Source organism: Coturnix japonica, chromosome 4 (assembly GCF_001577835.2).
Source record: "Coturnix japonica isolate 7356 chromosome 4, Coturnix japonica 2.1, whole genome shotgun sequence".
Lineage (NCBI taxonomy): Eukaryota > Metazoa > Chordata > Aves > Galliformes > Phasianidae > Coturnix > Coturnix japonica.
Window position 1 is genome coordinate 5,751,476 of NC_029519.1, and position 16,250 is coordinate 5,767,725.

Genomic DNA, 16,250 nt, shown 5'->3' on the forward strand with positions numbered 1-16,250 from the left:
CCAACAATGTAACTCAGCATCAGAACATCCAGATTAAGCATCTCAAAGACAAGCACAGTAGTTACATATGCCATTTCAATGGATTTTTTTTTTTCCCAATGGAATTGTCCTAAAAAGACAAGGTAGCTCAACAGTCAGCTAAAATGGAAAGTGGGCAGCAGCATGTGATGTCCAATGGTTAAGCTTAAGTTAAACCTCTGAGTTCTCCAGAAAACAGGCAAACCTCTTTCTCTGCAAATCTAGCAGTTGCAGAGAATTACTACTGCAATCTCTGCAGCAATAATACTATCAACAGTCCAAAGTTCTCATTCCTAGACGTAAGAACTGTAAATCTTCAGGAAAATAACTGTATGTGACATATACAACAAAAAAAATGAAGTGAACAAGATAACTGTCAGTCACCCAGGAGGCTCTGTCTGCCTGGAGGCCCTCACAAAACAGTGGGTGTATTTACTCATGATTATTTTTTTAATGTCATTGTTCTAGTTCTGAGAGTACAGCATTAATGCTCACAAAAGCACTCAGCTTCCAGCAGATTAATCCAATAGAAAAACAAACACAACAAAGCCACGCTGAGAAGATGCACAAGATACATGCATTATTTAAGCAATAACACACAGAAGCCATACACTAAGAGGTGCATTTGTTATCTTCTATATGCAAATTATTTGTGCAATAACATGCTTTTAATGCATAACAATTAATTTGAGGTCTGACAAAGAGCGAGAACAGGCACGAAGATGAAAACATCATCCTATACTCTATTCTTCCTTAACCACTCTCCTTCATTAAATTTATTCACAAAGAAGCTGTTCCAATCTATACATTTTGTTGTTTTAAGGAAACAACATGGGAGCAGGAATTACTTGAAACTGGTTGGAGACTAATAAAAAAATTCTGAGGTAGCTATTAGGCAGTTTTCTATCAGAGGCTGTTTGGTTTTTTGGGGGGCTTTTCCTATTAATTATAAAACAGAAGTACTGAATACGATCTAAGTAGTAAACCTTGCTACACTTGAAAAGCTTGCTTTTGCTACAATTAAAAATAATATCCATCCATCTCTGCTTTCAGGGATCATTTAAAATATACATGTAATCATTACAGAAAGTCTTTTTCCTAGATTTATCCTATAAATGAAATCTCAAGTTCTTGTTTAAGAAAGCTAAACTTTACTAAATTCAACAATGACTTAATATGCAAGAGATATCATCTTAAACTACTTATCCTCTATGTTAATCTTATTTACACTGATATCCAGCAGCTGACATTTTCACAGTCATCCATGCTGCTAACAACTAGAACATCACAGAAATCCACATCTAAATATTATGAAATATGCTAATGACTAACCTAAAGTTTCCAATGACTGCCCTCAATGACAAGCAAGGTAAGGCTAAAATGTATTTGTAGTTCATGATGAACAGCATGAATTTTCAGTTTCAAGTCTCTGGAAACAGATAATTAAAAACCTGAAAAAATTCATTTACTGCAGAGGGATCCTACGATGGTAACACAAATCTGATTTTGGTAGTTGATAATTACTTTGATGAAAGAAGGATGCACTTTTAAATCCCACTAAAATTTTAAATCCATGACAGAAATCCAGATTATTCTAGCCTAGTCTCTAAGAGTCAAAATGTAAGAAGGAAATAAAACTGTCATGTTCATACTCACCGGAACTTTACTTCCGACTATCTGCATGCAGTGGTCAGCCAAGAGAAGTTATTGTGTGAAAAAGATAATAATAATACATAAATAAACACAGAAAAGTACTTAGTAGGATGTAGCATCACACAATTTCTTTTTCAGTGCTTACTAATTACTTATTAGTACACTACTATTTTTTAATCAAAATGTTTGTTACAGTTCCTCAACAGGAAAACAGTGCTTCTTCTGTAGGAAGAAATGATTTGAAATTATATTCCACTGATGAATCATCAGTATTTTACACATTTATAAACAAATAGCTTGCTTGACATCAACATCTTGAAAGATTAAGAGATATGCCATATTGTTAAAATGATCAGGTCAGATATTTTACATAACATGAAGAAAGCAACAGAAAACACAAATGTCATACTGACTTCCTTGTACATACAACTCTTCATTTACAGCACTACTTTTGAACTATTTAGATGATGTCATCGAATTTAATTAAGTTTTCATAATAAAAAACAGCTTACAGTTATAAATCTAACTCGTATTTTAGAAAAATTCATGTGGCTTTTTTTTCAAATGCTCAGTATGGATACTTTTAATTACATGGATAATTAAGCAGTCATTTACAAACTGACATTTTCTCTTCTTCACCAGCAAACAGCATTTCCACATATTCATGAACAAGAAGTTGACTTCACACAGACCCAAAACTTGGCAGAAACCCATCTTGGCCCTGTTCTACCACTGTGCAAATGACCATGTTTCTGTAAAATCTGGCACTATTGACTTCTCTCTAAATAATGTGGGTCTTTTCTTGTCAGCTATTTGCTATGATCTGAAATTGATGGTATCTGTTCTGCCTCTACCTGCTTCAATTTCTACTCATTTTCCACTACTCATTTAGGAACCCTTTCAAAAGACAGTACTTGCAAGCCTTTAGCAATCACCTCTTCTCTCCTTGTGCTGATGAAGCCTCCTCCAGAAGCACAAGATGAACTGTCATCACCAGACAGGAAATTTTTCTTCCTAATTTACAGAGTTCTCTCATCAACGTTCAACTCATTCAAAACACAACACAAGACGTCAAGAAATGTTCAGCTCCGAAACAGAATTCTGAGCCTTCACCATTTCCCGAGTACAATTTTCAAACAATAGAAGGAATCACAACCACAGATTGACATCAGAGGATCCAGTCTATTAGCTTCCCTGCTCCCTCTGTCCTCCAAGGAAAAGGAAAGCTTTTTTTCATCCGCGGAAAACAAAAAAAATCAAGTTTCTTTCTCACTCAGAACTGTGAGGACTGCAAACGTTTCAGAAAAGCATGGTCAACACGCTGCAGATGGCATACAATGCAAAGGATATGAAGCACTGACTTTTAAATTTGGTTAAGACATCAGAAGCAAATGAGAGTCATATTTCAGATGAGTGGAGAGAGCTCCAAAGCTTTAACTAAAACAAACATGGAATGGAACTGGAAAAGCCACGTCAATTGTCCAGTGTGTTTCACAAGCCATGAGTTCTAAGCAGAAGAAAAAGTCAAAGTGTCTTCAGTACAGAAAAGATAAAAACTGAATAGTTATCTGTGACCAAAGAAAGGGAGAAACATTTAAGAAATATCATTTCTTACGTAGCCAGAGATTTCACAGAAAAATAAGCTGAAGGTAGCCTGAGGAAAATCAAGTTTGCCAAGTGGTATAAATTGGTTAGGGTCTAAATTCAACTAAGTCAGCATAGCAGTTTAACTAAACAGAAGATGTAATTAAAAATGAAAACAAAGCTTTGTGTTATTATAAGACCCGAATCAATATTTTTACATTTGAGCTGTACTTCAATTAAAACGTTAACTATTTTTAGGATATGAAACAACAAAAAAGGTCATTCACATCTCCAAACAACCTTAAATACTTCATTCGATTGCTGTGATTGTGAGGGGCATATACAGTCAGATACAAGCCCTTTTTCTATCAAGAAAAAAAAAACAAAAGAACTTGTGTATCTATAAAACATTCACACTGGAGCTGACTTAAGATCAAAGCATATGTTCACATATTTGGGATTTTAAGTTTGGTGGGTTGTCTCTTCCCCCTCCACTTCAATTGTCAGTGAGTCAATATGCTCTCAATTCTGTTACCTTCCCCCATTCTGCAGCTCACATGGTGGTAGTAATGTAGACTGGGTTTTTTTTCCCGAGCATTAGACATGCAATGGTAGCCATGCTTTTCTTACTAACTACTGTATCATGGTAATCAAGGAGTCTACATTCCAATACCACTACAAACAAGAAAGAGCACCATCTCCTAACTAGTTTTGGGAAAGAACTGCAGATACTTCCATTGTGAAAGTTTCTAGTGCTTCAACAAAAATATTCCTGTTTATTAAGAAAAATTTGAGAACTAACATCACTAAGCAAATAAAGACAAAACATTACAACACAAGCAATAGTTCTCAGAGATAGTCTAGGCAAAGAACATTAATTGAAAATATTCTAAAATTCACTGCATAAGCTTGAGAAGTTTTCATGTATCTTGTATGTTTAGCAACACAATGCTTGAAGCAGTTGATTACTCACACAACAGACTAAAAGACTGCTGATTTTGTTTAAGATAATTGCATGCAGGAATATCACCACTCTCAAAAGTGTTGGTCATCATTTGCAAAAGTTTTTCCTCACGTAACTCCCTACTCTTTAGTGCAAAGCAATTAGATTTAACAATTGCATGAGATTCTAGTTTTGTTTCTTTTCCTTGAAATTTAACTCCAGCCAGTTGATTCTAAAAGCTAAAAGCTCATTTAATCAAGAAGCAGATAATATTTAATATAATATTATCTGTTTCTTGCAAGGAGACTTAGCTTCGTAGAAAGAAGTACTGCAGCTGTTAAGTATCTGAAGAATTACTCTATTTAATAGGCTTTATTTCTAGTACAATATTATCGCAATAAAAAGTAAAGAGTAAAAAAATTATATATTATCTTAATTTTTAAATAAAATAATATGATGACAGCAGATCTCATGATGTGAAGTACACTACTACTCCTTGAACATGAAAAGCTACCCTCCTCTACTACTTGCTCCCAGTGCAGCTAAGCTCTAGCAGTACTACGACTCATTCAGTTCCTCAGAATTCAGTACAGACTGCACTAAAAAGTTCTGTCTGTATATAGCAAACAGAGGCACAAACCAGGATACAGCCGATTCGTAGTGAAATCAAAACATCTATTTTGCATTTGTGTTCCATACAACACCTGTGCAGCTTTGTGATATACTCTGTTATTATGTAAAAAATAGCAATATTTGCCACAGTCAATTATTTAAGCACAGAAAAGGCATTAACAGTTTCATTTTATATCTATTTAGTGGTCATATTCCCACTACTGGGGAAAATAAACTGCAGCTCTGCAGTATTTGAAATCACATTTTTTCATCCCAACAAATGTTGAACCATACAGCAGTTCATTACCCTGAAATAGATCAACTACAAAAATTCTTCATGAACGATGCGTTAGCTGAGGTTATTTTATAACTTTCAGTATATAGAATGACCAACACAATTAGAAGGTCTGAATGTATAATTTTCTAGTCAAAAAACATTTTCAAATTGTATTTTAAGACACTCTTTTCACTGAAGGAACATATAACATAACTCCAGGACAATTCTTAGCGGAATACTTAGTACCATTGCCAAGCCAGTTACACTACTCAACATGTTCAAATTAAGCTAAAATACTGACCTGTTTTCATTTTAAATCCTTTCAATATTTTAATTTTTTACCACTGAAAACTGTACAGATGTCATTACTGAATCTATGAAGTCACGCTGCCCTATTCAAGTCCTTTTTGTTCCAGAGATTCATATAACAAATTGCACAAAAATATTATCTATCCATTACTCTACATGAGTAGATTTGCAATTTCTTGTGGTTCACAGAACAGCATTTTGTTTTCACACTGCTCAGAAAACAAAATGCCAATGTTGCAGACACAGTTGTAGATGCAGCTGCAGAGAGTAAGTAGAGACTTTCACAGCCTCCTCCCTCTCTCTTAGAAGATAAATCCAGACACACAAAAAAATGAAGTTATTAGTTTCACCTGTCCTGGAGAGGCAACTACTTACAGATTTAGCAGTGGCAGAGATGTACTGGACAACCATTTCACGTTTCGTTGACAAATCCTTCTCTCTGAGAGGAGCTTTCCGTTCTTCATTAAGATTCATGTCCTCCTATAAGGAAACAGACCATACGACATCAGGATTTTAATTTCATAGTTCCTTTTTAATGGTTTGTTTTTTTGTTATTTTTATACTCCTTTATCTATTTATAAACTGCTCATTTTTAAACAGAAGTGACTTCTTCAAGCATATTTGTATTACAGTCTATTTAGCTCTGATCTACCTGATTTTCTCAACTAATTCTGTCCCCTCAAGCATCTGCTGTTCTCAAGAGTTAGCCAAAATCATGACTGCATTAGCAGCAGTTGCCGTTAATGAAATCCGGCTCAAAAATTAAACTAGAATATTGAATACAAACATTCAATAAGCCTACCACATTCCTGTGGTTTCTTATAAAAATAAAACAAAACTTATTAACACTGACAACACTCCTCCTATATCTAACCAGGAGAACGAGATTATACAGACTATTAACTTGCAACAAGGGTAAATGTGAAAGTGTTCTAAGTAACATGTTTAAAACAACCGTATAAAAAAAAAGAGAAAAAACAAGAATTCTACTAGATGGATAAAACTTGTGTAAATCATGGATAGCCTCATAGAATGGCCTAGGTTTTCAGGGATCTTAAAGCCCACACATTTCTAAAGCCCTGCCATGGACTGGTCACATCCACCAGATCAGGCTGTAAAGGTCCATCCATCCAGGCTTTTAACACCTCCAGTAATGGGGCATGCACGTCTCCAGGCAGCCTATGCCAGTGCCTCACTTCTTTTTTATTCCTCAGAGTAAAGACTTTCTTCCTAATATCTAATCTAAAACTCCCCCTAAGTAAGTGTTTCACATTAATAATCAATTTAGAAAAAAAACTAGCTCTCAACAGTAATGTCTACCTACTGAGTTAAGATACATCAGTTATCTTAATGGAATAACCAATAGCAACAGCTTGTTTTTTAATTTTACTTCTGGCTCTTTCTTTTGCTTCTTCTAAATAAGTTGCTGGTGGTAGTCCATACGTTTAAATTACTTAGGTATTCTGAGTCCTGACTGATTATGTGCCAGTAATTCCAAATCAACATTTAAAAGTTAACAGTATGCAATAAACTCAAAAAAACAAAAAACAAAAAAAAAACACTCATAAAAGATCTTACCATCATCTTTTCAAAGAGATCCATAACCTCCTTTTCAGATAAGTTCATGCATCGTTCATCAAGAAGCACCTGGGTGAGTGGAATTTCACTAATAGTAGGTTGTGTGTCAACATGGTGCTGAATTAACGGTTTCTCTTTTCTCACTGTTGATTTCCTGAAGCTTGTTATTCTGTCACGCTGCAAAGATATCCATTTGAAAATAAGTAGAGACCAACAGATATAAAGCAGAGATGTTAACTCTGTTACATGTTAGTAACACGCGCATTTTTAAATAGTTTCAGCAGCAGAGGTAAAACTCAAGTTAAGCAAATGGCATATGACTATTACTCACAGTTTCAAAAGTATACAGTCTATGTTGAATTCTAAAAATCTTGAGTTGATCTTTTCCCATTACTCCCTAATTATCCTGAGAAGTGAGAAAACATGGTACCACAAAGGTCACGTCCAATGTTACATCAACCTCTAGAGCTCTAAAGCTTTGGAGGACAACTGAAAAGGCCCGTGCTGGGAAGGAAGTACTCACAAGTTCGGACTTAAAAAAAATAACAACAACAATAATAATCCTGCTGACGTAAAAATAAAGTTTGTAGAGGAATTAATGCTCCTATTTCACAATTCCTTGAAGTGCTTTTGAGCAACAGATTCCTGAAACTAATAGGCAATTTTCAAATGCGATGTAACAGATTACTCACAGAGAAGCAGCCGTTCATAGTTAAATACATGCAAGAGACATTAGTAAAAGCATACTGTAGAATGACACTGGTTAAGGCCGACTGGTTATATACCATACACCCAACCCCCTTCCCTTTTTCATTTTTTTTTTTTTTAATAAGCATGCTTATCCAGTTAATTTGTTAATATTGGAAACAACCAAGAAGTATACCTTCCTTACAAGACCAATTTTCACTGTATTATTTCAAATTTTAACTCTACCCTAAGTGGAGTTGGATAAAGAGTTAGAAATTATTTATTTCAGTAAAACTGCTGCAAAAGACAGAAGCTAAGTATGTAGATAAATATATATGCATGAGTATCCATACATATAAACTGGTAATGTTAGGTCTACATAAGATTTGGTAAATTAACTGTTCCCATCAACAAATACTAGCATATTTGTTCTAGGCATGGAACAGCCTAATAAGATGTGCTTTCATGTAACAGCAGCTTATATAGAGTTACCACTATTGTTCATCATACTTATCACAGCATCTATCAAGACATATAAAGCAAAATTTATGCGGTCTAAAATCACAGAATATCTCTGAGTTACAAAATAAATAGAATATTTAGCTTGGAGGCAATCTGGATTAATTTTAGATTAGTCCAAACTGTAGCAGAGAATTTTGAGTAGGTACTTTGGGATACAACCTACAGTGGTCGTTCACCTGTTTTTTCCTCTTTCATTTTCCCATGGTGGGTTTTTTGTTGCTGTTATTTGTTTGGGGTTTTTGTTGTTGGTGGTTGTTTTTTTCCTATGTGTTTTATTTTGAGATTTTAGATTTTTATTTTAAATTTATGAACAATGAGTATCCCTAGATAAGCTGCCCATCCCCTGAAGGAGTTATGTTTGTTTGTGGGTTTTTTTCTCCTCCCTCCATCTAAAATTTGTGGACAGAAACACATTACTTAAAAGGATATTATAAAATCCTTTATAAAGACAACAAATACACCCTAAACACGCTTTCCTCTTATAATAATAGTTTACTTAAGGATTTTGGAAATTGAAATTTGGGCATATCCTACTGAAAAGGACACAAGATATTACATAATGCTGGAATGACAGGATCCAAATTAACCAACCGACATCAAATTCAGATCTATTTTCCTTCATTTTAATAAGTGCCCTTTCAGCAGTCAAAAAAAAAGTCACTTAAGATCACTTTTCATTGTAATGTGATCTGTATCATTAACAATAAATTTATTTAATTGGACTGTAGTGTAAAACCACTTCAAAGACATAAAAGAATCTCACAGATAAGAAATACGTACATATGAACTAAATGGCCAACATGGCTTAACTACTGTATGAAGAAAACAGAAGTTGGTAGTTGCACTGCAATGTATTTTGAAATAATGAAGTAATATCAAGCATATGGAAGTATTCAAAATTACCAACTTAATGTTTCTAAATACAAAGTTGGTGTTTGTAATGCACTGCATTTTCACTAGCCGACATAACTCCATTTGGATTATTTTTAAGAACCACTGTAGATCTCCACCATTGAAAAGATGGCCAGAGGGAATAACACCAACAGTCTCAACACATCCATACTGTTACCATAATATTTTGAATATGCTCAATCATATCAATTTGGAGATGCTTCTTCAATTATTTCTCTTTAAGTGGTTACAAATGAAGGCATTGAAGTACAGTAACTCAATTTTCTAAAAATTGAATGCTTTATATCCTTATAAGAACATGTTATATTGTCCACAACATTTGGAGTAAGACAGCATGCAGCGTGAGTTATCATTGCAAATTAAGACGTTCCAAAGACCTTACCACATCATCTGCCAAAGTTTTTATTTGGATATTCTATCAAAACAAAAACACACACAAATAAAAGAAAAAAATTACCTACTGTTTTAGAATAAATGAGTTTATGTTTCATGTACTTTACCACTAAAAATGTAGGAAGAAGGGACAACAGGTTCACTCTTAAAAACTTCAATGACAAATAAACATTCAGATGTATTTAGGACAGTGGACTGACCCTGGCTGGCAGGCAAGGCCCACTCATTTCCACCCATACACCCCAACAGAATCAGCTTTACACAGCCAAAACTAAAACAAAATTCATTAGTTTATTTAAAGACAGTTTAATGAGTGAAGGAAAAAAAAAATAAAACTTCAATGGACACAAATGATGCAACTCACCACCTGCAGACCAATGTGCAGACAGACTCTAAGAAACTGCTACTTTGACAAAACTCCCAACCAGTTTTAACGCAGAATATAATGTAACACAGCATGGAATATTTCCTTGGTGAGTGTGGTTCAGCTGTCCTGGCTATGTCCTCTCCTAGCCTCCCACCTATCCCCAGGCAACTGACTGTGAGGCTGTAAGAAACTAGAAAAAGATCCATGACACTGTAAAAGCACTAATTAGCCAAAGCTAAAACACTAGAGCATTATAGAAACTGTTTCGGTCACTTATCAAGAACACAGAACCGTAGGAATGCTACAAAGAGCAGCCACTGCATCCCAGCCAGACTCTGGACACACAGCTAGAATGAAATATTCTTCTCTTACTACTCCAGATGCTAACACCAATCTCTCACCTTTCTAACTGCGTCTCAAAAATGTTCATCCAGCTAAACCTCTTGCATACTATCAATGTATAAATTTAGTGTGAGTCAAAAGAAAAATACTCCAATATTGAAATTAAAACTAAAACGTACTTAGTCTGATAAGACTTTCTAAAATGAAGATTATACAGCATGAAGTCCAAGAGGAAAAATACCCAACCACAATTTCAAAGCAGAGACAGCTATGTAAGCAATAAGTTCTGAAACTCAGAGTATGTTTCAGCTGTCACTTCCACCAAAAATATGTTTTTCCACCCTTCATTTAAGTACTGTCAATCTCTCCTAGAACTTCCAGTAGGATAATCTACTCCATCTCTACATTTTTTATTGCATCTGCCACTCAAACTCCTCTGGGCAAAATACTAAATATGAAAGCAAGATACCTCACACCCTTCCCCCTCGACATCTCCAGCTCACTTCTCAAACTCCTTACATTGCACAAGCTACAATGCTGCCTGTAGCTACTCAAGATAAGCACCACATTTAACAGGTGCAAACGATACTAGCTGGAGGCAGAGGCACAGCAGTTACGTGCCTGCAGATTCCCACTGACACACAGATTGACAGTCTCTTACACTAACAATGAAACCACACTGTCTTTACTGCTTTTGGTCTCATTGAAGAATAGAAACCAAGTTTTCCTCCCCTAGAGGAAGTTTAAGGTATCAAAGTTTTTGTAGTCAGTCCTCCAGCATTATTCTTTCAGCCACAGCACTACAAGATGAAAGGTGATTAATCCTATCCCAGCTTGCTGAAGACATCAATTACTGTACTTCCTTTCCACAACCAAGAGGAGACTGACCATTCAGAAGTGAGCAATACCAGAAAAAGAAGACAGATAACTCACACGTGAAAGTCAGAGGGTCACCAAGGTTTGTGGCTAATAACAGCAGAGGGTAAAAAGCTTAAAACACTGAGCTGGAACTCTGAATGCCTCAGCACTGCTGTCAAATAGGAGGAAAGAGAAAACTGAGGCATGTAATTGTATTGTACACTGGTACTCAGAAATGACATTCTCTGATTCTCATGAACAGTTGTACTTCCATTGTCCAATTTATTTACAGCACAGTACAGCTATTCCCAAATAACAGAGGTGGAAATACAGCAGTATGCTTTGATGAAGTTTCCATCTGTAAACTGATTACTATTTAACTCTGACCTTTTCAATTCCTAATTATTCATTTTTGAACTTCAGAAAAAGCCTGGGCACAAAAGATAGGTTTCCTACCCTATTAAGGTTAGATTACAGTACTCTGAGATTCAAGCTAATTCCTGAATAACTTGAGATAAGCAGTAATCCCATCAGTTAACATTTTAAAACAATTGCTTCACAAATTCATGGTAAAAACTTGATAGTATGTAAATGTTCATGGGTAATTTAAGCACATAAAACATTACAGCATTATGATAATAAAACTCCTCTTGCTTGCTTCCTCCTTTAACAACCCTTCACACATTTCTCATAGTCCATTACAAGCACCTGGAACCCTGAATTTCTGCTCCTTTTTAACAGGAATTCCCAACTGTACCAAAGTCAAATGATACTACTGGCTTCCTCATTGCTATATACAATATAATTCCTCTCTATTCACATCCTGCTTCATTTCCTTCTTGCCCATAGGACAAAGAATTTTCCCAGGAAGCTGCTACAAACAGGAAAGAACGGGAAAAGGAGGGGAAAGCCCTTGTGTATATCTCAGCAGCTGTAAATCAGTTTAAGCTGCTGCTCTGACTGCTAAGTTGTGCTGTAGTCCATGTGCACTGGTATTTCTGGACCTACAAATTCTATTCTTTGAGGAAAAGCCAAACTCCATTGCTACAGCATTCATCCAAGTTTTTGTTGTTGTTGTTGTTTGAGGGTTTTTTTGCATTATATCGAGTTTCTTACTAGTGGGAATAAAATAAAGTGACTTTACCAACAACTTATTTATGAAAGGATCAAATACTGCTAGCCCTTTGAGGGCTTTGGTTGGGTTCTGTAGTATTAAGGTAATTTAGCTTTTAAATAATAAAAACAAATATGCACACCCTCCCCTACTTAAAGTTTACCAAAATGAAAATACTTCATTTTAAAGAAACTTCCCAATATTTCACTGAACTCTTCACAGCATTGGCATTGTCAACTTTTGCAATGAACATTGTATCTCCTGCTCCATTGTTAATCACATAAACTCCCTCCCAACAACTACTTTCCATCAGTTTAACCCACTCCTCGAACAGTAACAAAGCAGACATTTACTTCACTATCTACCTACAATAGCAAGAGGTGTTCCAGAGCTACAAGCACCTTCAGTTAAGAATCATCGCCAAACTATCTCTGCAAGACACAAAGTACATACAAATTGAGCCCACCACTTTTAGCAGGCTATACTTTTGTCCGTTGCCAATTGGGAAGTAAGTATACAGGAATGAGCAATGCAGACCTGTGCGCAAGTACTAGAGGAGTGTCTCAAATCAAAGCACAGTAACTCAATGACTTAAAAAAGAACTCTCGTTTTTAAAGCTAACCATGTGCCACTCATCTTAGAAGAAAAATCTAACATTCAACAAAGGATCAACCCAAGGTTCAAAGCATATAGTTGTAGTTAAAAGGGCTGCATGCCTTGAAAAATGTGAAAACTCTTGAATAAGAGTGAAGTTCAACCTCACAATAAAAAAAATAATAATCTGTTTTTAAGAACTGGGGACAAGAGGTGGCAGCTTATTTTTGCTTTACTGAATTGGCCCAATTCATTAGCCTTATAATAGCTTTTAGACAGCCTGAGACGCTTCATGACATATCTGAACAGAACAGCTTCTTGCACACAGAACAAGCTAGAAAAAGAAAGCAAAATGTTCCGACAATTTGATGCATATGAAGCATTACTATCTAGAAAAATATCTTTGCTACACTGAAATGAAAAAAACCTAATATCTCGCATGCAAGCATCAAATTGAGCTCAAGTTTGCACTTAATAAGTCAATAATTGTATCGATGTAGTTTTCCCAAAATAAGAGTTCCAGAAAGTTACTTCAAATGTGCCTCACAATAACTCCATCTTTAAAAATAATAGTAATAATAATAAAAAATAAAAAATAAAAAAATTCCCTAAGTTAAAATTAAAAAAAAAAAATAATGAGAGCTCAGGAGCCAAAAGTTGTATTTTTGTAAAAACAAGCAGCTAGCAGAGATGCTGGGCTTAATATGGTACAGAAAAGCATAGCCAGCAGAAAAATCAACAAATAAACTGCCAGCCCCATCAGCATTCAAACAATCCATCTTCCAAACTAGAACCTTTAGTGCTATGCTGCATTCACCTGTAATACAGGCCCAGAATTTGATTCAATGACTGATAAGTGATTTTAGTCTGCTCTTGTAAGGAAAAAGAAAAAACATTTCTTCCAAACCTAAACCCAGGTGTAATAAAATGAATACGCTGATACTGACAAGCAATCCTGCACAATACCAGCACAATAACAATTTCAAGTGACAATTCTCTAATAAATTCTGTCTGGAATTCCTCTTATTTCCCCTCCATCAAGTACAAAAATATGTGTACAGAAAGTTGTACATGTATCTGAAAGGACTTCTGAAATAATTTGAATGCACTTCTAATGTGCTAAGATTCTAGTAAATGAGGCTTTGGAGGCGTAGCTCATGAAGTAAGCTCTTTTATCAAGAAGAACATGAAATGAAATGTAACTGACACTCAACTACCTGAATTCCTTTTTTCCCCATAAACATCATTCTTCAACAAAAACTACTCAAGTATGCACCATCAAAATTATTAGACTTAAACATGAAATTATTTAGGTCTAATATAAGTGCGAGGCTATTTGGGTATGTGGCCCAAAAGCCAGAAACATGTGGCATCAATACATATGGTTAGCTTGGTGATTCAAGAACTCTAAGAAATAGGATTTGATGACTTTCTCCATTTACACTGCTGACAACCATTGCAGTTCAATATGCTCTTTCTTATGCAAATACTTACCTATTCTAACACAAATGGAACACTGCATGTAACTGTCTGAACTATTAATGTCTGTCAAATTTTCATCTCCTCACACATAATCAAATGCAAATATTCCAGCACAGATCTATTATGAAGCCACGGTTATTTTAGAAGTTACTTAAATCCTACAGAAATGAAAGTAAATCACAGCACAATATGAAGAACCAAAATGTAACAAAAGCAGAAAACTAGATTTATACATGTAACTACATGTATCTACTGAACGTCACATTGTATTAATGCTTGCTCTTTTTTTTGTTTTTTTTAAATGAGCATAGCTTTGTAAGGAACAAAAACCACTGACATCTTTGAATGTCAATATCCCAATAAGCATCATTAGCTTTTGCCATACTGCTAAACTGAAAGATTGCACACCTAACATTTCTCCTCACCTAAGTACTTCCTCTTTCAACAGTCACCTCTGAAATACCAAAAGAATCAGTGAATGTACGCGGTTGGTTGTAAATGTGTAACCAACAAGCTGTGGCACAGAGGTGTCATCGAAAGGTATCACTGGGAATTTTTAAGGTCTCTGGTCATTTCTTCTCATTTTTGTGCCTAAATATTCATCATGATGTGGTTCATAAATGCAATCCCACACAAGACAATGTGATTATCATTTAACTAGCTGAACTCTGAAGAAAAAAAAAATAAAAAAATTACATTCTATTCCTTCAGAACAAGTCTGAGCACACTTAACTGTTCTGAAAGACACATCAGACTCAGCAGACTTACTGCTTCCTCCAACATCATCTCATCTCCAATCATACAGCATTGCTAAAAGGACCGAGTGAATCTTACAAGAAAGGATGCCATTTGTAATAGGTGTAATTCTGAACTCTCTATTCTCTCACTCTCCTGCAAAATCACCTGAAACCAATAAAAAGTGTCTCATTTATACAAGAACACTTGCATATTACTAAGTAGTAGGAACACCTTTGTTTCATGTAACAGGAAAGGTGTGGTAACATGACAGCATGCACTACATCATGATGACAATTATTACCACACCCAGTTGGGCCCAATGCCTCTTGTGGCTCTACCAAATCCTAAAATATTTTCTGGGTGGGATTGTTCATTCCTGAAATAAACTTTCAAGGTATTTCTTCCTTTATACAAATCACATGAGTTTGTGGATTACGCCAGAATGTGTAATGCAACATAATTTAATTGCTAATGTAGATTCATTTCAGATCTGCTTATGCTCATATATCCTGCTTTCACTCCATGCCTGATCAAACAGTTCTCACCAGATGGCTGACAAGCAGTCACAGTCATAGCTAACAGTAGAAACAGATGAACTTAGGAGTTCTAGTAAACAATCAAAGAAGAAAAGAAATATAGATTTGACTAGTTCTGTCTCTTGATTTCATTAGCTCTACTGCCATACAAAACCCAAAGCACTCAAGAGGGCATACATACTAGGCCGGCATTGCTGTCCAGGAAAAGCTGATAGCCTCCTCTTCCCTGTCTTATAAAAACTATTTCTAAGGCCATCTTTAATATTTTAAACCTAACAGTACACAATATATTTAAAATCACAAATGTTGATTATCTATTCAATTCAGGACACTTACCAAAAAATAAGCAACCGCTTCTGCATTTATTTGTTACTACTTTCCTCCATACATTGGATTATCAGCTAAAAGGGTTTACAAACTTATCACTACTTTATTCCAGCAAGATTTTGTTTTCTTACTATTAGGAAGTGATATACAAAAGCAGAAGCTCTAGGGATGGTTTCTCCATCAATACCATAGGGAAAAAAAACTATTCATAAGGAAAGCATAAGTTTGATACAAAAAATAACATGGAGGTTGAAGTTGGTACAAATTACTGCTACACAAACAGCAAGGAAAGACTTCCAACTGTTAACCTTCTCTAAATGAAGACTCTGATTATTATCTGCTCTTCCATTATGAGAAGTTGTGGTGGTGAGCTTACTTCCTCCAAAATAAAGTTATTAAATGAT

General features: G+C 35.2%; 1 protein-coding gene across 1 annotated transcript in view; it reads right to left on the reverse strand.

Annotated features, from left to right (window-relative positions):
• The window catches only part of DIAPH2 (diaphanous related formin 2), a 153,218-nt gene that overhangs the window by 130,856 nt on the left and 6,112 nt on the right, over positions 1 to 16,250 (reverse strand). Inside the window, 4 exon segments of the mRNA XM_032443965.1 lie at positions 1,675 to 1,695; positions 5,772 to 5,876; positions 6,975 to 7,151; positions 9,478 to 9,510. Coding sequence (XP_032299856.1) covers positions 1,675 to 1,695; positions 5,772 to 5,876; positions 6,975 to 7,151; positions 9,478 to 9,510 — 336 coding nt within the window.